General features: G+C 34.5%; 1 protein-coding gene across 2 annotated transcripts; it reads right to left on the reverse strand.

Moving 5' to 3' along the window:
- Positions 1-15,789: 15,789 nt before the first annotated feature.
- On the reverse strand, positions 15,790-23,575 carry LOC127087908 (uncharacterized). 2 transcript variants are annotated; one of them, XM_051028825.1, is made up of 12 exons: positions 23,336-23,574; positions 21,671-21,845; positions 21,425-21,508; positions 20,939-21,180; positions 20,571-20,814; positions 19,775-19,854; positions 19,431-19,515; positions 19,066-19,197; positions 18,564-18,677; positions 17,779-17,826; positions 16,518-16,605; positions 15,790-16,276 (listed from the first exon to the last, which is right to left on the reverse strand). In XM_051028825.1, the coding sequence occupies exons 1-12, from the start codon at positions 23,476-23,478 to the stop codon at positions 16,185-16,187; spliced, it is 1,527 nt and encodes a 508-aa protein (XP_050884782.1). In that variant the 5' UTR covers positions 23,479-23,574; the 3' UTR covers positions 15,790-16,184. The 2 variants fall into 2 exon arrangements, with proteins under 2 accessions (XP_050884782.1, XP_050884783.1); XM_051028826.1 differs by lacking the exon at positions 18,564-18,677 and having other exon boundaries at positions 23,336-23,575.
- Positions 23,576-23,618: the final 43 nt, after the last annotated feature.

The raw sequence follows: 23,618 nt of genomic DNA on the forward strand, positions 1-23,618 counted from the left end.
AAGCTGTAAGATCTGTAAAAACAACCACTGTTGACCTAATTAGATATGCCCGCAATTTTTGCAAGGCGAACACTACCACTAGTAATTATTTTTCAGTGGTGGTGTAATTCACTTGATTTTTGTCCAAAACTTTACTAGCGTTGTAAATGGCTTGGAAAAACTTCTCATGGCATTTACAAGAATTGCGCATACCGCGTAATCGCTTGCATCACACGTCATTTCAAAAGGGAGTTTCCAATTGGGTGCAAAGATCAATGGTGCAGTTACAAGCTTTTCTTTAATAAAAAGGAATGATTTAAAGCATTCATCATAAAAAACAAAATCATTTTCCTTTACTAGAAAATTGCAAAGAGGTTTTGCAATCTTGGAGAAGTCCTTGATAAACCTTCGATAAAAACCGGCATGTCCAAGCAAACTACTCATTCCTTTTACATTCATTGGAGGGGGTAATTTTCAATCACCTAAATTTTGGCTTGGTCCACCTTTGATGAGATTTTATGTCCCAAAACGATATCTATAGTAACCATAAAATGGCATTTTATCAATTTAAAACAAAGTTTGTTTCGGTACACCTTTCAAGAAAAACATTAAGGTGTGCAAGATAAGTATTAAAATCATTACCAAAAACATAAAAGTCATCCCTAAACACCTCAGTTGAGGATTCAATCATATATGGAAAGATAAATAGAATGCACCTTCGGAAAGTAGCAATAGTGTTGTATAAACGTAATGAAATTATTTGGTAAGAAAATACTCTAAGAGGAAATTTGAAGGCAAACTTTTCCAGGTGTGCGAGATCTACAATAATTTAATTGTATCCTGAATATCCATATAAGAAACATTAATAAGCTTGACCTTCTAATCACTCTAACATCTGATCCATAAAAGGTAATTGAAAATGATCTTTTCTAGCTGCTTGGTTAAACCTTCTATAATCAATACACATCCTCTATCCAGTAGCAGATCGAGTCAGAATTAACTTGTTCTTTTCATTTTGAATGATGGCCATACCTCCCTTCTTAGGGACTACATGCACTGGACTCACCCACGAACTATCAAAAATAGGATAGGTCATGCATGCTTCAAGTAATTTTAATACTTACTTTCTTACTCCTTCTTTCATATTAGGATTCAATCTTCTTTGTGGTTGAACTACAGGCTTGAAATCTTCTTCTAATTTTATATTGTGCATGCAATAAGTTGGGCTAATACCTTTTAGATTACTCACAGTCCAACCAAGTGCTTTCTTGTTATTTCTTAACACTCTCGACAACTTTTTTTCTTCCAGCTTTGACAAGGAGTTGCATATGATTTCCAGTTGTAATGGGTTCTCAGCTAAAAATACATATTTCAAATTGTTTGGAAGTTCCTTCAACTCAGGATCCTTTTGGGGCAACTGGATGACTTTGTTGCTCAGTCTTGCCTAATTCCTCAATTTTTCTTGTCGCATCCTCAACCTGTGTTGCTTGAAGTTGAAGTAAACACTGACCTACTTCATATTAGATTCATCTTCTATTTTTTCAACTGAACTAACCATAACTTGATCCATACACAGTGGCAATGTTTCGGTTTCTAAGACCTTTTGAACACTTTCTTCCACCATATCAATTTGATAACATTAAGGATTTTCTTTGTGATATCGCATAACTTCAAACATGTTGAAGACAAATTTTTCTTTGTTGCATCTCAATATTAGCTACCCCAATTCTACATCAATGAGAGCTCCACTTGTTTCCAAGAATGACCTTCCTAGAATGAGCGGTCTTTCGGCATATTCAGGCATGTACACGATTATAAAATATACAGGAAACAATAAGCCATCGACTTTAACAAAGATATCTTTAAGAACTCCATATGGGTAAGTGATTAGCCGATCAACCAATGTTATAGTCATTCGAGTTTGTTTCAGCTCACAATAATTCAACTTCCTCGTCATGGAAAGTGGCATCAAGTCTATGCTATCTCCTAAATCACACAAAGCATGACCAATAGTTAGTGAACCAATTTAACAAGGAATAGTAAACCGACATGGATCAACGAGTTTGGGTGGAAGCTTCTTCTAAATAATAGCGCTACACTCTTTCGCCAAAGCAATGTTTTCATCATTCTTAAACTTACACTTTCCCGATAAGAGAGTTTTGACTAATTTCGCATAAACAAACATTTGTTCGAGAGTTTCATATAATGGAATAGTGACCTATATTTTTGTCAACTTATCCATGAACTATTTAAACTAACCCATCTCCATCTCTTTCTTCTATTTGTTTTTCAAAATCATGTAAGGTGGTTTAATATACTCCACTAGCTTCAAATTAGGGTCATTCAAAAAAATTTTCTTGGTCCACCTCCATTATGAATTTTTGTCTATGAATTGATCGAGGGTGTATCCTTTAATTTCATCTTTGACCAACTCCTCTCTTTTCTCCCTCTGATTTTTCCTCAACCTCCTTTTCGACTATCACCTCATTCTCATTTTTTATTTCCCTCAGTTATGTCTTTTTTTCATCACTTATTTTAATTTTTGAAGGGATCACTTTGTTCCTCAACTCAAGGACCTTGCAAGTTTCACTTTTTCTTTCACTCGAACTAGCTTTGGCTGCCAATTGACCGATTTGCATCTCTAAATTATTTATTGAAGCTTTGGTGTTCTTATTCATGTTGCTCTGATTTTGTGCCATTTCTTTATTAGTCTTAAACATGTCTTCATGGGTCTCGCTAATCCGATCAAAACTTGACTGAGTTGTTTTCATGAAGTTTGTCAAAGTTTCCTCTAAAAATGATGGTTTGCTTTGAGGTGCTTGGGGGACGTGTTGACATCCTTGATTAGCATTCAAGGTCATATTATTGCTCCACTTGAAATTTGAATGGTCTTTCCAACTAAGATTGTAGGTGTTAGAATAAGGATTGTTCTTTTGAGAATTAGCATATTGAACTTCTATACTCTCCATTTTCATTGTACAATTACCATTTGCATTCCCTTATCCATAAAAATCACAACTGAGCATTTGAACTTTGCTAACATTAGCTTGGGCTAGTTGGGGTGCAACTAATTGTTTAAAAAATATGTCTATTAGAGAAACTAGTGTTGTTTTCGAAACAACTGCATGAATACCTTTTTGTTTCATTGCTCGTTCACTTGAGTGATACTCATTCTAGCACATATTCTCAATCAATGTCTTTAACTCGTCATCAATCCTTGCTTTAAATGTATCTCCAATTAAGACATCGAGGATCATTCTCGTTTGTGTTCTCAACCCGTTGATAAAGTGTGCCATCTATTCCATAGTAGTTATATTATGATTTGGACACTTACTGAGTAACAACTTGAACCTTTCTCATGCATCATATAATGACTCTGCCTCTTCTTGATCAAAGTTGGAAATTGCAACTTTTCTCTCCACAAACTGAGCATTTGAATAATATCTCTCAAAAAATTGTCCTCCAATTCTTTCTAGGCATGAATAGTGTCATTTAGGATGCACTATAGTCAATCCTTCGCGTGATCTATAAAGAAAAAACCAAACAAATGTAATTTTACCTGATCGTCAGTGATATCACCACTTGGCTTGCACATTGAACACGTCTCATAAAATTTAGTGAGATGCTCCCAAGGATCTATGATTGCTTGCCTGTCAAACAGGTTAACCTTCAAACCTAAAAGTACATAATTCTTAATGTCAACGGTTACATAGTTGGTTGGTTGAAATCCTAACAAAATATGTCCTACAATAGTCCTCCTGCAATAGTCCCCCAAAGTCTGTTGTACAAGATCTGCCATCTCTTCTCTTTCTTATTTTGGTTCTTTCGTGAATTACAGTGTTTCTCGTTTAGCTCGATGAATTGTGTGCGTTGTCCTTTCGATTTCCGGGTTTATCAGTATCAACGTCGTATTTGAACCTTGCATAAACAAAACAAATAATACCTTAGCAACACTGCACCAAACCAACATAATAAAAGTAGAATAAAAATTAAAACTTTGAACAAAAAATTATAAACTGACAAAATAAAACATAACAAAAATTAAACTTAAATATCACACAATATTGCCTTGTTGAAATTTTCAACAATTCCCGACAACAACCCCAACAACTTGATGAACTTAACTAGTAAGTGTACCAGTAGTGTCAAAGTAATAAATTAAATTTGTCTACACAAGGATTGAAAATCTAACAAGGTAAAGTAGTGTGATTTAAAAAGAAATAATTTGGGGGTTTTTCGATGGTTTTTTGTTTCAAAACAAGAACGCAAAAATAATCAGAGAAAGTTCGACAATGAAAGGTGATAAGGATTACCATGAGTTGATAAGGAGTCTCCATCAAAATCTACAGAAAATAAGCTCTTCAATGACTATAATGCTCCCTAGAATCATCCTCCAAAAGCTCATAGCCGTCACTTTCTATAAAAATTTGGAACCTCTAAAAAGTACCTAAAATTATCCTTTTAAAGCAGCAAAAAATGTGTCAGAAAATTACGTCACCGCCCCCACGATGTCAGCATCGCGACTGCGAAAAATTCAGAAGCAAAATCAATTTTTTCTTCTTCTTTTCTTCAATTTTTTCACTAAGTTCATATTCCTCACTCTTTTGAAACTTTGTTCAATTCTTCCACACTTTGAATTTTCTTTTGCTCATAATTCCATCTATTTGTCCAATTTTTGCTCATAAAATTACATAATGCCAGAGTGCAATCAATAAACATATAATGTGAAGACTAATTATATCCAACCCTAAGTTTTACAAGAAAATCTCTATAAATATAAATCAAAATACTAAATCATGCAAATCTAACAAATAGGTAAAACTATAACATACAAAAATCTAAAGTGGAAAGTAAAAAGAGAGATAAAAGAGAGGTACACCATGATTTGTCCTGATTCAATGTCTTTCATTCTCGCGTGACACATAATCCAATCTCTGATAAATGTTCATCAAACTTGTGTTGTCTTCTTCTAATTCAATTGGTTATAATGTTGTTTAGTATAGTTTGATATCACATAAATGTTTAAGAAACCTAAAATTTAAGCAAATTATTCTTATTTCTTGATATTCTTAAACTTGTATACAACTTACAAAACTTTGATGTAAAGATTCACTTGATCTTAAAGTGAAAACACATTTATTTCTTAAAGATCTTCAAGTTCCCTTTCAATGGAAATCCTCCAAATTCTACTCGGAATCACTTGACACAGAAATCTTGAACGAATATGAACACAAGAAACTCCAAAATCTTTGGAGAAGGACCTTCCTTTTCTTCTTTGGAAATTCACTACTAGAATTCCACAACATACTTCTTTGCTAGAAATATTCAATTAAACATTAGCACTCAATGAATTCCTCCCAATAAACTTAAAAAGTCTTCGAGTTGAGTAACATTCTTGTACAAGATGAAGTTTTGGTGTTTGAGGAAGAAAATGGTTTTTCTAGAAAATTTATGTGTTCTTAAAATAATGAAGATAAAATGTTTTTATATGTGCTAGAGACAATGCACAAAAATAGTGTGTAAAAATGAGTTATGATTCAAGTCAAAACCATAAGATTAAGGGCCCGTTTGTTTTGGCTTTTTTTTAAATGATTTTTATAGTGTTATATATTTTAATGTAAAAAAAATTTACAAAGAAATTTTTCAAAAAAGTTTCAAATAAAAATTTTGTTTGAATAGTTATTCTTAAAATGTTATTTTAATTACTTTATCATTTTATCGAAACTTTTTTTGGATATCAAAATTTCAAAAAATCACTTAATTTTGAAGTTATTTCAAATAACTTTTTCTAAAAATCATTTTTAAGATACAATTTTTTTAAAAATTGTGATTTTGACTATGTTTTGATCTTCAATAATGTATATTTATGTTATACAATGAACAATTCAATTTTTTAATATATAAAAAATAAATTTAGAAAAACTTGTAATATTTTGAAAAACATTTTTGTAAAATCCATTTTCAAAAATACAAAGAAAAAATCCATTTTTTTAAAGCTAAAACAAACTGGCCCTAATTCAAATCAAGTGAAAAAATGAATTAAATAATGTAAATAAAAATAACTAAAATTTTGTGCTACGATTTGAATCATGACTCAAATCATGTGATTCGAAACAAATAGAAACATGATTTGAACCATGTTTGTGGAAACGAATTCATTTGCAAAAAAACATGTATGATGTGAATCACACATATACATGATTCAAATCATTTTTCTCAAAACAAGAAAAAAAACAAAATTACTTTCATGATTCGAATAAAACAAAATTGTAATTCAAGTCATGTTTCATAATTTCAATTTTTAAGAAAAATGTTTTTTTATGATTTGAATTAGATTACTGCATGATCTGAATCTTGTTAAACAGAATTACTTGATTCAAATTATACATTATTTTGATCCAAGTCAATGTAGTTGACTTTGGTCAAACGACTATTTTGTTGAGAATAACAAGTGTGAATGATGTGAAATAGTTTCGTATTAGTTAGAAATGTGGAAACTAGAGCATTTATAAGTGGGAGAATCCACACACCTATCACCTTAAGATTTTGGGTGAGTATGTGGTGTGTTGCTCATAAAGAAAGACCCCAATGTTAATAATGTTCCCTCGTATTGACCCTCCGAATAGCCCCAATAGTGTTATCATGAGTCTTTGATTCAAGTTAAAGGATCAATTCACTTGTATCGAAAGTATCCCCACATGGTCGTGAATAGCGTGTCCCTTTGAAAAGTATCAACGAGGGTACATGTGTATGCGGATGAAAGAGCTTCCACTTGAGAGGAAACATTGTGGATAGAGTCAGACTTGAGGGGGACTGTTGAGAATAACAAGTGTGAGTAGTGTAGGTAAGTCTCACATTTGTTAGAAATGTGAAGACTTGAGCATTTATAAATTTGAGAATTCATACACCCATCACCTTAAGATTTTGGATGAGTATAAGAGTCTGCTAATAATTTTGGCTATAAATTTACTTCCCCAGTTTTTGACATGTGGATTTGGAAGGAGTGAGTGGAGATGAGAACTTTCTTAAAGAGTTCTTTTAGTTTGAAAAGTTGACATGTTTGATGCGCTTGTCCGGACCTACAATTATTTATCGTGTGATAGATTAGTGGTGCTAGAGAGATCAAACTAGAAGTATAGTTTTTGTTAAATATGTTTATATCATCTGATTTGTTTCATTTTTTGACCCCAATTTGGATTTTACATGAACATTCGAATAGTCTTCCTCCCTCTAAAGTATACAACTTTTGTTGGCAATTGTTTTTGAGAAAACTTTCAACAAAGTTAAATTCTTCAGAAGATATGTCATTATTAATTCAAATGCTACTAGTTGTGTTTTACGTTATGGTAGCTAAGAACCAAAATTACATTTGTTCTCAAGATTCAGAGTATTTAACTTGTCATCCTTATTTGAATCTGGCATCCTCCATTGCGTATGAAAAAAAATACTGCTCTTGCAAAATTATCATTCATTTTCGAAATTCATAGGATCCACACGCGAATCTCAAAAGTCTGGGGTGATACAGAAATTTTAAAAACACTACCGGAAATTTCAAAAATAATACGTTTATTATTGCAAATGTCATAATTTCTGACATTTTGTATCGTAAATTTCATAATTTCCAGTATTAATTCTAACATTTTAATAAAAAAAATTCTAAATTTCTGGTACAAAATCCCATGAAAATTCCTGAAAAATTCAGAATTTCCGATAGTTAAAAAAAACTGTTTTTTATCAGAAATTCTGAAATTCTCAATAGTTATAAAATTTTTATTTTTTATCAGAAATTTCAGAATTTCCTGTAGTAATAAGACTTTGCTTTTTACCGTAAATTATGAAATTTCCGGTAGTTAATATTTTTTTTTTTAATTTTTCCTTCTTTTGTAGTGAAATACAAAGGGAAAGACAACATTATTGTAGGAAAAGCTATTGATAGAGCGGCATACCAGGCTAGGGCTGCTGAGGTTGAGTCTTCCCAGATATAAGTTGGACGAGTGGTTCCAACCGACTCACACCGAAAACGGTTGGTTGAGTAAGGTCAGTTTTGCACACCTCGTAGCACTCGATACCGACAAGTACGATCAGTTGAGCAACCCAAAGATGAGGTGGCAGATGAGGCGGGAGTGCCAAATGTTATTGTTGTTGCATATGAGGTTGTTGTTGGGGAGGTTGCTGAGGAGGTTGTTGTTGATGAGGTGGTAGCTGATGAGGTGGTTGCTACGGTGGTCCAACCAGTTGTTGTTGTTGCTGATATGGTCTCATCTGTTACTTCTCACACAGAGGTTACAACTCCTTCGACCGAGTCCTCTGTACACACTGATGGAGGATTCTTCGGAGGACCCATTGACCGGTCGGTGCTTACTGAGTATGCTAACCATGTGGCGTTACGACTATGGAAGGGAGATGGATATATCTTTTATGTTTAACTTTAATTTGTTTATTATTGTATCATGAAAGCCAATTGATAATTTTTTTTAATTTGGTTGTTACATGACCGTATCCCACAGAAAGTGATATCGCACAGGTTAAAGCTGAAGGACTCTCCAAAGATTCCGATGACTGATCAGGTCAGACGGATTGTACGGTATTTCGAGTTCCTTGATTTTGCACATTGCTCTCTCACCATGCTCGACGTTCCACTACTTACTACATTTGTTGAGAGATGGCACAAGGAGACATCTTCATTTCATCTTCCGTTTAGGGAGATGACTATCACTCTGGGTGATGTCTCATCATTGTTCCATCTCCTCATTAGTGACAGATTCTGGACGGCTCTTGTTCTTAGCCTGCCGCTTGCTTGTATGACTGCTGCACGAGATTTGGGAGTTTCTGAGGAGGCCATAAAAAATAAGTTTTCCTTTAACAGGGGTGTTCACCTTCATATGTCTTGGCTTCAGAAGATGTACGATGAGCTTGTTGCGGCTGGGAGTTATGAGGTTGCCGATATGGTGTACATTTTACATCTAATAACATGTACTCTCTTTGCAGACAAGTCAGGTGTTTATATCGACGTTCGATACATGTGTCTGTTCAGTAGCCTCGAGGTTACCAGTTGGGGTTAGTGGTGTGATGTGTTGACCATTATGTATACTGCATTTGGAGTGACGACAATATTTGAGACTAGACAACTTGTTGGTTATTTGAGTTTTTTACAGGTATATTTGAAATTACTATTTGTTGTTGATTTCTTATTTAATTGTTACGAATAATATTTCTTATTTATTATTTGTTGTGTCTGTGTTTTGGTATCAATGCTTGATATACAAGCATTTCCCCATTATTTGTGATAGGAGAGTGCAACATTCCCCAATGGTATCCCATCTGTCGAGCATACAAATGACGTTAGGCCTTCTTATGCTGGGGTACATACAAACGAAGTGTCGTCGTCAGCTCCTACAATTGATGTCAATGACCAACAACGCCTCCAGATGATTGTAGTTATTATGGATAACCTCATGGATTTGGTAAACTCATATGACGAAGTTTATACTGGATTATCTCGGCCTACACACATAGCCCACGGGAGCCTATTTAGACATCTTTTATATATTATACATTATTTGTATATTACTCAGATATCATCATCATAAACATTTTTATTAGATAATTTTTTTGATCTTCCATTCATGCAACATAAACATAAACTAACATTCGATAATGGATTACATAGCTTAAATATAACTTTAAAAAAACGATGATAAATAAGAAAATTTTGGATGTTTCATCATTTCATTATGTCGTCGACAGACCTTGAGATCTTAGCATCTAACTTGATCGGCCCATTTGTTAATCTACGGCGAAATGATCTCAGTGTATCCTTCACATCTTCACCGGTCTTTAACTCAATAAAGTTGTATTTCACTCTTCCGTCAGTATCAATCAAATCTTCACGAAATTCGATCTTTCTCATCTTCTTGTTTTTAGTATCAGGCGAGAGATGTGGTGTCATCCGAAAGCCGAAACTCTACGGGAGGTGAAACTCTGTTGAAGTACACTTCTGTCTTAATCAAAAATTAAGGAAAAGACATTTTTTGAGATGTTTTTATCAAACAACGGGTGACCCCCTATTTATACAACTTTATATTTGCTCTGGACCACACAAAATTGTCGGTGCAATCACAATCATCCAAAATTATCGGCAAAATCCTGAGCGTTTAAAATTTCAAACAAATAACACTACCAAAAATTTCACTTTGGTTGAAATTTTCGATATCAAATGATAAATTTCAAATTTTCCGAAATTAATTAGAACTTAATGGAACTTTTGAAATTTTCGATATATTAGAATTTTTGAAATTTTCGATATACTAAAACTTTTAAAATTTTCGGTATATCGAAAATTTACGATAAACTACATAAATTTTATTAATACCAAAATTTTCGTTTTAGTCTACTAAAAATTTTAAACATTTTTCAATCAAAGACAATTTTAATATTTTGAAAGCATAAGGAGTGCAGGGTATAATTTGGGATGGAAAGTTAAATCTCGAATTCTCTTTTTCTACTTACGTGAAAATGGATAGGAGTGGTGATAGTTATTACACGTGATTTATCCACCATATTTATATTTACAAAAATTCTTTTAAGATAAATGGCAAAGAGAAAAAGGTCTACCTTAATTAGCCATTCAATAGTTTAGACAATCTGGACATCAAAAAATAATACAGTAGAATTTTTTCAGACTCAATGTTGAGGTGTCAAAGTATCGTTGAGCTGGTTATGTATTTTATTGTTTGAGATTTTACTAAGGGTGTCTTTGTTTTAAATTATAAAATAACATTTGGAAATATATTTTTGGAATTATTATTTCTAGAAATAATATTCCTACTCACATGTTTGAATTTTTTTATCTAAATACTCATACTTTTCAAAAAAAATTCTAAAATAATCTTGATTTCAAAAAAATTCTCAATCTACCCCACTTTTAAGAGGGGGCGTCAGACCAATTGGCATCAGCTCCTAAAGTTAGAGAGGAGACACCAATTGGATTGGCTACAGCACATGGTGCTGTCAATCCAATTGGTGCCCATGTGTTAGTTTGAAGAGGAGGCGCCAATTGATCCGACGCCTCAGTATAAAGTGCAATTTTTTGTGTTATAAATAGAAGAGTTGTGTGAATCATTTTTTCACATCTCATTTCATCATTTTGCAAACATGTTTGGTGTTCGTCACCGCTATGGAAATGTGGTTTATTCGAGAGACGAACCTCTGATGTTAATGCTCTTCTGAAACATCAGTAGTTTCAATCAACTGAAGAGGGTGTTGGTTCGTTGGTTAGATGGAAAAAATACCATAAAGGGGGGGGGGGGGGGGGGGAATTAGAAAGTATTGAGAGAATCAATAGTATATTTGGTTGGTTGAGTGCGAGTCAAAACTGATAAGGATGTTAGGGAAATGATATTTGGACGAGATGACATCAGTTTGATTGTTGCAATCAGTTAGAAATGTCATGTTTTAAGTTTGCTTATGTTGTAGTGATGTTTGTTGTGAACCTTGTTGTAACAAAAAGATAATGATATATAAAAGGAGATACTATCTTATGATGCAGATGTTGCTCCTTGATTGGGAGAGTTGTTCTTATTGTGTCATGGTTGACGATATATACTACATAGTCTTATCAATTTATCAGTCGTATTCATTTCTGTTCTAATACGCGTGCTGTTTGGCCGTTATTTTCTTTCTTTGCATCTCGTTGTTGTGCCAAACTATGTCACATTCATATGGAGACCAGTATTCCTCCATTGGTAGCACTGAGAAGCTTTTGTTATACACATTCATGACGGTAATGGCCTTGTAAACATCATATAGATGGTTGTAAGCGTCCTGGCGAGTATGTGCGCATGCCACAATGACATGTGAACAAGGAATACGGAAGGCCTGAAACTTTCCACAATCACACCAACTTCTGTTTAGTTTGACAGCATATGATAAATTTGGCCTCCCCTCATTGTGGTCCATTGTTTCCTGTATGCTGAAATTTTGCCTATGACGGTCAAAGATTGTAACCGCGTGTGTGCTAGCTTTGATACTCTCCTCTTTCATCACTTTCATACAATATTCACTGAATATTTGAACCGACATTAACACTGCACTCCATCTTTCACCTCTGGTTGCGAAGGTAGAAGCCAACCTATAATAGGTTGTTCTAACCAAAGTTGTTATTGGTAGATTTCTAATGCCTTTGAATACGTCGTTCATGCATTCCACAAGGTTTGTTGTCATGTGGCCCCATCGACAGCCTTCGTCAAATGCCCTTGTCCACTGCTCTACCGGTATGTTATCCACCCATCTTCCTGCATCTGCATTAGACAATCTAGTTTCATCACGGTAATATTGAAATGACGGTTAGGCATGACAACAAAACTTGTACCCGTGGATATCCACCCGAACCCGCCCCGAAGTTGACGGGGAAACCCGCTTTGACTGGGTTTGGGTTCGGGTTTGGGTTTTCCCCGACTATAAAATATGAGGATGGGTCGGATAATGGGGACACTAGTACCCACCCCGAACCAGCCCCCGAACCCGCCCCATTTTTTTTATTATGTACATTATTTTTTTTTGTTAATTTAGAATATTAAATATGTGTTTAATGTTTTGATATTTTAATTTGAATTTATTATTTAAAATATTTGAAATGTATGTATGAAATTTTTTTAGATTGTTTTATTTTATTATTTGTAATGTAGTTTTATTTTGGAAAGAATAAATTTTTCTATTAAAAAAGTTGATTTCACTAAATGAATGGTGACGGGGCGGGGATACCCGAACCCAACCCGAACCCGTTTGGGATGAGTTTGGGTTTTGATTCTCCATCCCCGTTTGGATTTGGGGCAGGGAACGGGGATTGTTTGGGGATTCGGGTTTGGATTTGGGGAGGTAAAAACCGTTTCCGACCCGCCCCATTGCCATGCCTAATGACGGCTGAGTTAGGGCATATCCAACATTCACCACTTTTCGCGAAGATTCTTATCTTTGATTGCACGCATGAAATTTTGTGCGATATGTCTAATGCAATAGACATAGGTAGAAGGAGGATCATGTCATTCGTTATCATGGTTATTGATTGTAAGCACTCTCAATGGCAGCACGTCTATCTGAAATCAAACAGAGACGGGCTTGTGGAATGACATGTGTTCTGAGATGTCGAAGAAAGAAACCCCAACCAGCAACGGTTTCACCTTCAACCAGAGCAAAGGTAATGGGAAAGACATTGTTGTTGTCGTCTTGTGCAACAACCATAAGCAAAGTACCCTTGTATTTTTCGTATAACCATGTTCCATCAATTTGAATAATAGGTCTGCAGAATGCAAAAACTTTTGATGCACGGTTCAAACGCCCAAAAGAGGCGGTGAAAGATTTTATTTCCAGCAAGACAGGTTCCGTCTGGCGTAACTACTGACAATGTCTCCATAATTGCAACAGTTTCTGGTACGTATATTTTTAGGGCCCATAAGAACCGTGCCAATTCTTTGTATGAATCCTCCCAATTGCCGAATACCTGTTCAACAATATTTGTCCTCGCAATCCACGATTTCTTGTAAGATGGAGTATAATTATATCTTGTGACAATATGAGATATAACAAATGTCCTAGACACTGTATTACCCAGTATCGCAATCTTTTGAATCACCTTCGATCGACAGATGTATGACCATTAACCTAACTATTTCGTAATAATTTGTTAATTTCTTCTACCAAATTTATAATCTAACATATGTTCACATTTCAGTTCATTTGACGTCCATATCTAAATTTGGATCATGACCATGAAATCAACGAACAAGACGCAGCCGTTTGGACTGCATGCACACCGATCATAAGATTCACCACTGTGGAGATGCACAATAGTGATCGTGTTAAATTGTAGTTCGGTATGCTTCAACACATCCTAGATCCCCCAGCAAACCTAGGAGAATGACATCTACGCAAAGTGAACGACCAATGGAACTTTAACCCATGGCAAAGCTTCGCTAGATCTGAGTGTCGCAAATGGAAGCACCGCCACGACCATGTCTTAACTGACATTGTGATGCCAACTGAAGAAAAACCAAGTCGTAATTATATGGCTTGGTACAGATCGGTTGATTTTGAGTTCATCGCCGAGGATATGTACCTATACGACCCACGCCAGACAACTTACACACCAGAAGGCTTAACATCTAACCCCTAACAACATTGTCAGATCGGCTACTCACAACCCCCTATCCGTCAAACTTTCCGTTCTACAAACACACAAACATACAACCCTAACATGTCATACACCCAACCACAATACCAAGAGCATACCCCATACCACCACCAGCAACTAGATCATCATCCAGAGACCCAACATCGCTTCGCACCCAACACATCACCCTACCAAAGTTGCCTTAGCCAAAACACTCAACGATCATTTAACACCAACCGTGCCTCCTCCTACCATAGCCAAGAAGCCCAAACATCTCAAAACCAAAATCTTCAACAACCATATGTCTACCAAACACCACAACAATCATTTCAACCTTTTCTCGACGCATCATTCACACTAATGTCTCCCTTCAATCGTTCCGGTCGCCCCCCCAACAACTCAAACACAACCCAACTGCTCTGACATGGGTTATGAACTCAGCTATGACGGTACACCTCCGACGCATACATAAGACTATGCTGATTTGTTTGACTATCTCAGGCAATCTCCTGCAGTTGGTAGTGATGTTCCTGAGCCCTCAGATACTCAAACACCTGAGGTGAATCATCAACGTGGGTTAGAGCCACGGGTTCGGGTAGCTAGGGGGTGTGGGTCCAGAGATCGGTTAGGTGATCCCGATTATCAACATTAGTCTTTTTTATTTAAACGAGAATTAATATTAATATGAATTGGTCTGATTTCGACTTTATCTATCATATGGATTTTTTTTCAAAAAAAATTACAAAACACACAGAGGTGTCAATCCAATTGGCGCTTCCCTTAAAGCTTAACACATGGGCGCCGATTGGATTAACAACACAAGAAGCCCTAATCAATCCAATTGGCGTCTCCTCTCTAAGTTTAAGAGGATACGCCAATTAATCTGACGTCTCCTCTTAAAAGTGGGATAGATTGATTTTTTTTTTGAAAAACAAGGATATTTGGATAAAAAATTCCACATGTTTGGATAAAAATTAAATATTTCAAGGAATATTTACAAAATTTATTTAATTGAAAATTTATAAAAGAAAATAAAAATAATAATAAATGTAAGTATTAGTTGGCAGTTATAGATAGTTGAATTTATTCTTTAAAAAAAATGTTGAAGTCCTACATGAGAATAACAATAAGAAAAATCATGTGTAAAAAACATTCTTGAAAATAAAAAATACTTGGGAATAATTTTAAAAAACTTGAAACAAACATGATACATTTCTATCACGTTCTCGAAAATATAGTTTCAATCCTTGAAACACCTAAAGCTACATTTCTTTCAAAAAATGTTTCATGTGGACCATTTGACTTTCCATGACAAAAATCCTAAACAAGCACTCCTGTCAAAAACATACCAAGAAACTGGGTGGCTAATCCTTTCAAGCTCAAATCCTTATGGGAGTTACATGTAGATAGTTTATTTTTAACCATGCCATTGGTGTTGACTAACCACCTTTAGCATGGTTTTTCTCTAAACCGGCTCAAGGCTTGAACTCGAGGCCTAACTTATAAGGATTCATTCAAGCATTAACTAGTGAACACAATCAGGGTAAATTAATAAGATAAAATGAATCATTTGAGCATTAACCAGTGAACCCAATTAGGATGGTCACATCACCAATTACACTCAAATATATGCACAATAATCATAATCCATCCTCAAACAGTCTTTCTATTATAGTTAAATTTTTTGCAATGTTCCAATAAATGTACACATCACATAATGTTACCGGGGAGCTTTGTCCATAACTAACATTTAACCAGCAACTGCCACTAGAGAAGGCAAGTCTTCCACAGCCAACCTGGGCAGCCAGCACAGGATCACTCAGTTGCACAAGATTCAGTTCCTAATTTGAAAATTCAAATACACACACACTGTTGCCCTATAAGCTTGGACATACTGTTCAACTACTTGCTGTACACATTGTTCTTGCAAATGCATGGGAATTGAAGTACTCTAACAGATGTTTTCGGCCAAATATATAAAGCCAAAACTAGCACTCAAACTCTACACGGCGGGTTTCAGTTTGCACGGAACTTTATGTCATGGTAACATAGGGTCTCCAGACGACGCGAGCATTTGCAAGCCTGTTTCATCAGCTGTCCGTTTGGAAGCATAATCTTGCATGGACTCACCTGCAAAATGGTTACATGATCACTTTGTTCAACATTGATATCTGTTGAGTTTGTCTAGCTCCTATTTAATTTCCATCCAATTTATTTCATATCAGTCCCCAGTTTAATGTTTCCAAACTAAAATTTTGTTCTGCAATCTTATTCTGATCCATATGCCATTGTATTATTCAGGAACACTATAACTACATTGACTCAGCAAGCTTATTGAGAGTATAACCAACAAAGTTGTCACATTACTTACTCAAAGACTGGCGAAGGCCTTCTTTTACAGCATCGAAGTTTTTGTAAGTATAACCAACAAAGTTTAGATCTTTGGGAGTTAGAAGCATCTGCAGGAATCAGATGTAAGTTAGAAAACTAAAACACACCACTTTGCTAACTATAACAAAAAACTGTACGATAGATACGTTGAAACCAAAAAGACGAGTAAATTTCACTGAGGTATATGTAAAACGGATATTATATGATAAGAAAGGGATGTAAAGATAAAAAAATACTCCTCGTTCTCAACTAAAATAATTAAATAAATTTATAAGACTTCTGACTCTTGATATTTAGGTTTACCAATCAAACAGCATAGCTCAAGGGCAAAACAAACTGAGAAGGTTCAACTGAATCAACTAGCAAAGTATTTTGTAGTGACTATATGAACCTGGGATCAAATTCTATCTACACCAGAGAGGGAACTAACCTCCTGTCATGTAACCAACATCAATGAACCAAAGATGGAAAAACAAAACAATTGGGTAGAATCATTTCTCAATTTAAGACCAATAGTGAAAATGAAGGAAAATTATTAAAAAATATCAAGAAGGCTTAACAACCATGCATTTGTCTTCATAATAGTAAAAAGGACAGCAATTTAAAATAAATTGCCGTATTTTCCCAGCTTTAGGAAAAGTATAAATAAGCAATTCATAGGCTGGCACAACATACATACACCTTTAGTACAGGCACCTGAATAATTTTGTCCGCATATAAATATAAATTCTTTCATGATCATCTTTGACACCATATAAGTAAACAAAGTAAATTGAAAACAACCCATCTAATTTTGAAAAGGCTAAAAAAATAACTATTTAGCCATTTTAACCAACGGAAAGTAAATATATATCAAGATTTGAAACAACAGTTGTCATTTTATAGTTTTAATATACAACATAAACATATAACAATAATAACAATCAAAGCCCTCTCCCATTATATCGGATCAGGTACATGAATCTAACAGCACAATCTTTAGAACTTGTTATCACTTATCAAATCTATGTTTTGGAGTATCACATATCACGCTATAACTGAATTGGCCATGATAAAAACACACCAAAATGTCTTACAACACTATCTAAGTATGGATGTTGGTTATAGGAATAAAAAACACCATTACGTCTTACGAACAAACACTATAATTTGAGATAACTTTAAAACATTTGTGTAGCATTTCATACTTAGAGATTTAAATGAAAACACTGATGATGATATGCAAACCAGTACAAGTGTACCTTTCTTGAAGATCCGGACCCGGCTCTTGTTGCATCTGGTGGTTCTACCTACAAATTTACAAAAGAAAGCAATGAATGAGTTTTATGGCCTAGGTTTAACAGCTTATCACACAACATAATCAAGGGACTTCATACTAAATAAAGAACACATCAATAAATACCATTAAAGAAGTAGAAAGATAAAACAGGAAAAAATATTCAAGATTCTAACTGCCTACAGGATTGCTAATGCATGATACCGTTGGTACAAAGAATCTCACAGACTACAATATATCATCAAAGCATAGCTTATAGCAATTATCAAAGGAAAAAGGTTCGGTGAAATCTCCATTTATTATATTGAAAACACCAAATGGGACACAAAAAGTAATAAAAATTACAAAAATATAGCCCAAAAATATCTAGAAGGGTTAAATATGTTTTTAGTCCCTATGAAATTACGGATCTTTCAAGTTTAGTCCAAATAAATTTTTTGATCATTTTTAGTCCCTGCCTTTTACAAAATAATGTGATTCAAGTCCCTATAGAGAGAGACAAAAAACAACCATTTTTACCAAAGGTGGGACTAAAAACACCCATTTTTATAAAAGGTAGGGACTAAAAACTGAAAAAAATATAGGGACTTAAATTAAAAAATAGGTATTGTATAGGGACTAAAAACATGTTGAACACTATCTAAAATTAACAAGGGAAAACCATAATATCAAGAAAACTCTTGTAGCAAAAGAATATATAAAAGGGAAAACAATTGGGGTGGAAAAAAGATGGTGATTTCATGTTTATACCTCATCAAACTTCATGAAGTTTTGGGTATCCAGTTCCCCATTAACTTGTGGTTTAAATGCTGCATCCATTTCATAAAGTCTATCCCAATCTACACCCTTGAACCATGGATGAGCCTGGAGTATATAGAGTGTATATCAGTCGATGACCAAAAAAAAGTCATGAAATGGCGCTGATTTGAATCTCCAAATATCCAATTCCCTTTCCTATTTCTTTCCCTATATCTGCTATTTACTTCTTTCCTTTTTATCCTTTGTAATCAATAAGGGTGACATAAAATCTGTCTCAATATCATTTCTGATATTTGATAAGATTCCAGGGTCAATTTTCTTTTACGTCTGCAGGTTGGTTCCCTTGTTTAGAACTAATTCTGCTTCTATATTATATTGTTGTAATTCATGGTATTATTCATCAAAGAATAAGAAAATTCCACTCTTTGTTCTTTCAAAATTGAAAGTTGACGCAGCATTACATCAGAATGTAATAATAAGATGAACATCTTACCTTGATTTCATTTGCCCCTTGAGTACCTAACCTATGATCAACATCGCACATCAATCTGTAGATTAGATCCTTGGCCTCAAGTGTCAAATGGGGATCTTCTGGAAATCTTAAATGGTTTCTCCAATGAACAATCTGACAGCATGGTGAATTTAGTGTCAACAAAAAAAAAGTCTGAACACTGACTCTAGGAAACATAACTTGAAGGGCTTCAAATAATATGGTTATGGATAACAAAGGCTATGATATTATGACAGTAGTTATAAGTCACCAACGGCTTAAAGATGCTACCTTCAAATAAAAAAGAGATGCAAGAATATTTCTTGATCATTTTAATGAGGAATCATTAATCCAATTAAAGATGCTACCTTTCTGCATGTGGTTATTGGGTCATCAGAGTAAAATGGAGGGTAACCAACCAGCATTTCGTACATTATCGCTCCCAGTGACCACCTGTCCATATGATATATTTACGTGTCAAATGCAATAATACAAAAAGGGAGACAATAGATTTTTTATAAAACTTACAAGCAAACTAAGAGTTGAACAGTTCTTTTTCACAAAAAAAAAAATCAATTTTAAATGATCAGTCAAAAGTATTACTCCAGACTAAGCAAAACAGCAGCTGGCAGATTAAATTAAATAAACTTCAATGAATTGAACCTTTGTGACTGATAGATCAGAACGCCTAAAGCATAAGGTAAGAACTAACCAATCACATTCCATCCCATATCCTTTTTTCAAAAGTACTTCAGGAGCAATGTAATCTGGCGTCCCCACGGTTGAAAATGCCTTGCAACAAGAAACAAGGAACTAAGTGAAGTGAAAGGCCTTCTTATCTTAACAGCCATACTAGCATATAAACAAGTGAAGCATTAATTGTGTGATGATGCCACTGAGAAGCATTACTTGCGTGCAGTGGATACCAAAGAAGCAATGATTTAGGACTATGGTTTATACAAAATAGATCTGTAGTGTCGTACCCCAAGTTACACTATCATGTTCTATACCGTGCGCTATTACAAGAGTGCATATATGAATAGAATAACATTTAATTTCTTTCAAATTTCCTACACTCATAATATAAATGTTTGAACCCTTCAAAGAAAGACTATTTTCCTTAAAGTACTCTTAATCATTTTGTAATCTCTCCCTCCTCAAAAGGAAGGTTTTAATCTACCTCTGTAAGGAATTGTATAGCCCTATCAATTTAGGTTTGATTTATGTAGCAGAATGCAAATCCAGATCAAGAAACCAGACAGATACATGTTAATGAAAGCTTAGACCATCTTTATGAACATTTATTTTTGGGTTAATTAGCAATTTAAAGTAGCTTGCATTCAGAAAAGAGAGCTGGAAGAAAGCATTTGGGTACTGAAGCAAATTGACATTTTCATGGACTGATGAAATACGACATTTTAAGTATAAGCTTAATTATGTTTAGAAACATGATTGACAACATTTTTTTTTCAATCTCAACAATAATGTATCAGTAAATGCTATCATACCAACTTCCTCCTGTTCATCTGCCAGTGCTGAAGCTGCTCACGCGGGCTTCTCCAGCTTTTCCGATTGTTCGCATCAGGAACACAGCTATCGATATCCATTGGCTCAGCCAAAGTTTCATCATCCATGGTTTGATTCTCATGCAGTGTAGGCAAGGTAATGCAATCGATAGGCTTACAGAGGCCAAAATCAGAGAGCTTCATGTGACCATTTTTATCCAGAAGTAGGTTATCGGGCTTAATATCTCTGAAAGATGAAAAATCATGTAACTGTTTAGCACGTTAAAATGGCCCATATAACCATCCAATAAATCAACATCAATGATTAAACAAATTAAGCCAACAGCTTCGTAGGCACAGCCAAACTGAACCTGTGAATGTAATTGTGTTTGTGAATAGACTCTATGGCAAGAACACTTTGTGCCATGTAAAATCTAGCCACATTTTCACTTAAGGTATCTTCCCTCATCAGCAGAGTCATAATGTCACCCCCAGGCAGGTACTCCATTATTAAATACAAGTATTCAGTATCCTGAAATGAGTAGTAAAGTTTCACAATGCAATGACTGGCGACTTCAGCCAATAAGTTCCTCTCAGCTCTAACATGTTCCACCTGTAGGAACAAAAATGAGCTCTTGTAAGCAAAAGATCAACTAAGCATTCTTCAAGACGTCCAATGAAAAGATGGTCCATCCTAGATGGAGACAGTATAGCTGTTAATGTGTCTAGAATAGATTGATTTCAGCCCTAACGTTAAACTTGAAAGTACTATAGTGCTAAATTTTGGGCCTACAATTTGCATCCACTAGTAACTTCTAAATTTTGTTCTATTCAGCGTGTTTATATATATATATCACCTGGCCTCTCTTAAGCATTTCAGATTTCTTCAGCTTTTTCATTGCATAGATTTTTCCAGATTTCTTCTCCCGACACAGCCTAACCTGTAATTGAATGAGTTGGTAAATAATAATATCAGAAATAACCTTTACATGGTAAGGCATGCAGAGATTTTCTATTTCCAAACAACACAAAATAATTATTCAATGCATGTCCAACATGAATTATTTCATGCACAAAATAAGTAGGCGAGAATCTGTTCTGACCTCCCCAAAAGCCCCTCTTCCAATGATGGTCAAGAGATCAAAATCATTCACACAAATTTTGTGCCTTTTCAATCGCATATATTCAGTTTCCTTCCTCTCTAAATCTTTGATGAGGTTTAGCCGTTCTTCAGTTGGCACATCTGAAGAAGCTAATTTTCTTTCCAAAATCCAACGCCTACAAAATAAAATGTGAAGATCAATAGCTCAAAAACCCAAGGTGATCAAAACATCTGCATCAGACAAAATGAAGAACATGTGTTGGTTTGTTTTACCCTGACCAAATTAGACCAAGCCATAATGTCTATTGAAACAAGGCGGTAGGTAGATACTTCCCCCGGTCTTAAATATAAGCCAAAATAAAAATGTATTTGGTCCAATCCGGATCATGGCATTATGATTTGCTTATATTTAAGACAGGAGGGAGTACCTCTTATGATCAAGTAAATAAATATTATGATTTCACCCTTCAGTTATTACAAAAGCATCAAGTTACACTGAGTCTCTGAGATACCATCCAATGCAAGAAATGAAAGAGATGGCTACTTTTTTTCATTCATCACATACAGGTAATTCTGAAGTAACTTTAAAAATTATTAACAGAGAAAGAGAAAGGAATGTACAATCTATGGAAGTAAGCTTAGGCGTATTAGTCCCTATTTATAACACATGTCTATTAACTGCATCAACGTTGTCATTCAATTTTAGTCCTCGTTCATTTAGTTCTTGCCATCAAATTAACAAATACGGTGCTTGTGCAGCTGTTTGTTATATTTGCCAATGACATGATGGAAAGACACTCATGATAGAAATGAATAGTGTTACGAAACCAAACTCGGATAGAGAAGCGGACGAAGCAGCCATCCCCAAAAAACAGAATAGTGGGTTAGCGCATAGTTGAGATGACTGCTATTCTAAATTTTTTTACAGTTTATATAATGTATTCTACATACAAATTCTAAAACGTGATAGAAGTTGTTCATAATTCATGACATTCCTAAATAACAATAAAAACTCATTAAGACTTTAAGTATATGCACTAGAGATGAAGTATGGAAACCAAAATAAACAGGTTGTAAAAGTATATGCATTAATTATAGTTTATCCTTTTAACTAACGTAATCTATCCTGGTCCATAATTTTTGTACATAGCAACCCCACCCCCAAATGCACCTATCAAGATAATAAATTTACTTACAGATTTACGGTTCCACAAAAAATTTATCAGGTGTACTAATATGAAGCATGTTATATATACATTCTGCAACTTTTTAAGACAAAATTGAAGTAATTAAGTTCTGGATGGCATTTACTGCTAAACTACAAATTACAAGCTCTGTACTGTAAAGACCAAGTCAATCAAGTACAACTACAATTGAATACCTCATATATTTACTTCAACTACATAATCAAATCTTCCAAATAGAGAAAGTGAAAATCATTAATTAAAATTACAGATTCAATCTAGGTTTAGTTAAATCCAGAAATCGTGTCAGTTATCACTATAAAACCCCAATTACAACGATTTAGCAAGATTTTACTGCAATTAAACAGCGAGATCTACTTCTGAGTTCGCATTATGCTCAATAAAATGAGAATTCAAAAACTCCTAAGCAAATAAAAGATGAAAAGGGAAAATAAAACAAATCAAAAAAAAATAATCAATACCTTTCTTTCCGATCTTGGATATTCTTCATCTGTGCCTTATAATGATCCTCGATGAACTTCTTAGCAGCTGCTACTTTCTCCATAGTCAAGCTTGAACCAAGCACCTCTTCTTCTCCATTCTCTCCCTCCTCGAGATCCTCCATCTCTCTCTGTGAGTGTTGTTGTTGAGTGTGAGTGACTGATAGAGAGAGATAAAGAGAGAGAATAATGAGTAACTCCAACTCAGAGTGTACTGTGTATCTATATATATATCTATATATAAATAAATATCTTTATAAATCTA

Source organism: Lathyrus oleraceus, chromosome 5, assembly GCF_024323335.1.
Source record: "Lathyrus oleraceus cultivar Zhongwan6 chromosome 5, CAAS_Psat_ZW6_1.0, whole genome shotgun sequence".
In the NCBI taxonomy this organism is placed as follows: Eukaryota; Viridiplantae; Streptophyta; class Magnoliopsida; order Fabales; family Fabaceae; genus Lathyrus; species Lathyrus oleraceus.

What these genes read in the sequence shown, in the direction of transcription:
- LOC127087908 (XM_051028825.1), bottom strand. Translation starts at nt 23,478, where the DNA reads ATGGAGGATCTCGAGGAGGGAGAGAATGGAGAAGAAGAGGTGCTTGGT. An exon ending in AAACACAATTACATTCACAG is followed by an intron (nt 20,815 to 20,938) that starts GTTCAGTTTGGC and finishes TTCATCTTTCAG; the next exon opens with AGATATTAAGCCCGATAACC. An exon ending in ACTTCATGAAGTTTGATGAG is followed by an intron (nt 17,827 to 18,563) that starts GTATAAACATGA and finishes GTAAATTTGTAG; the next exon opens with GTAGAACCACCAGATGCAAC.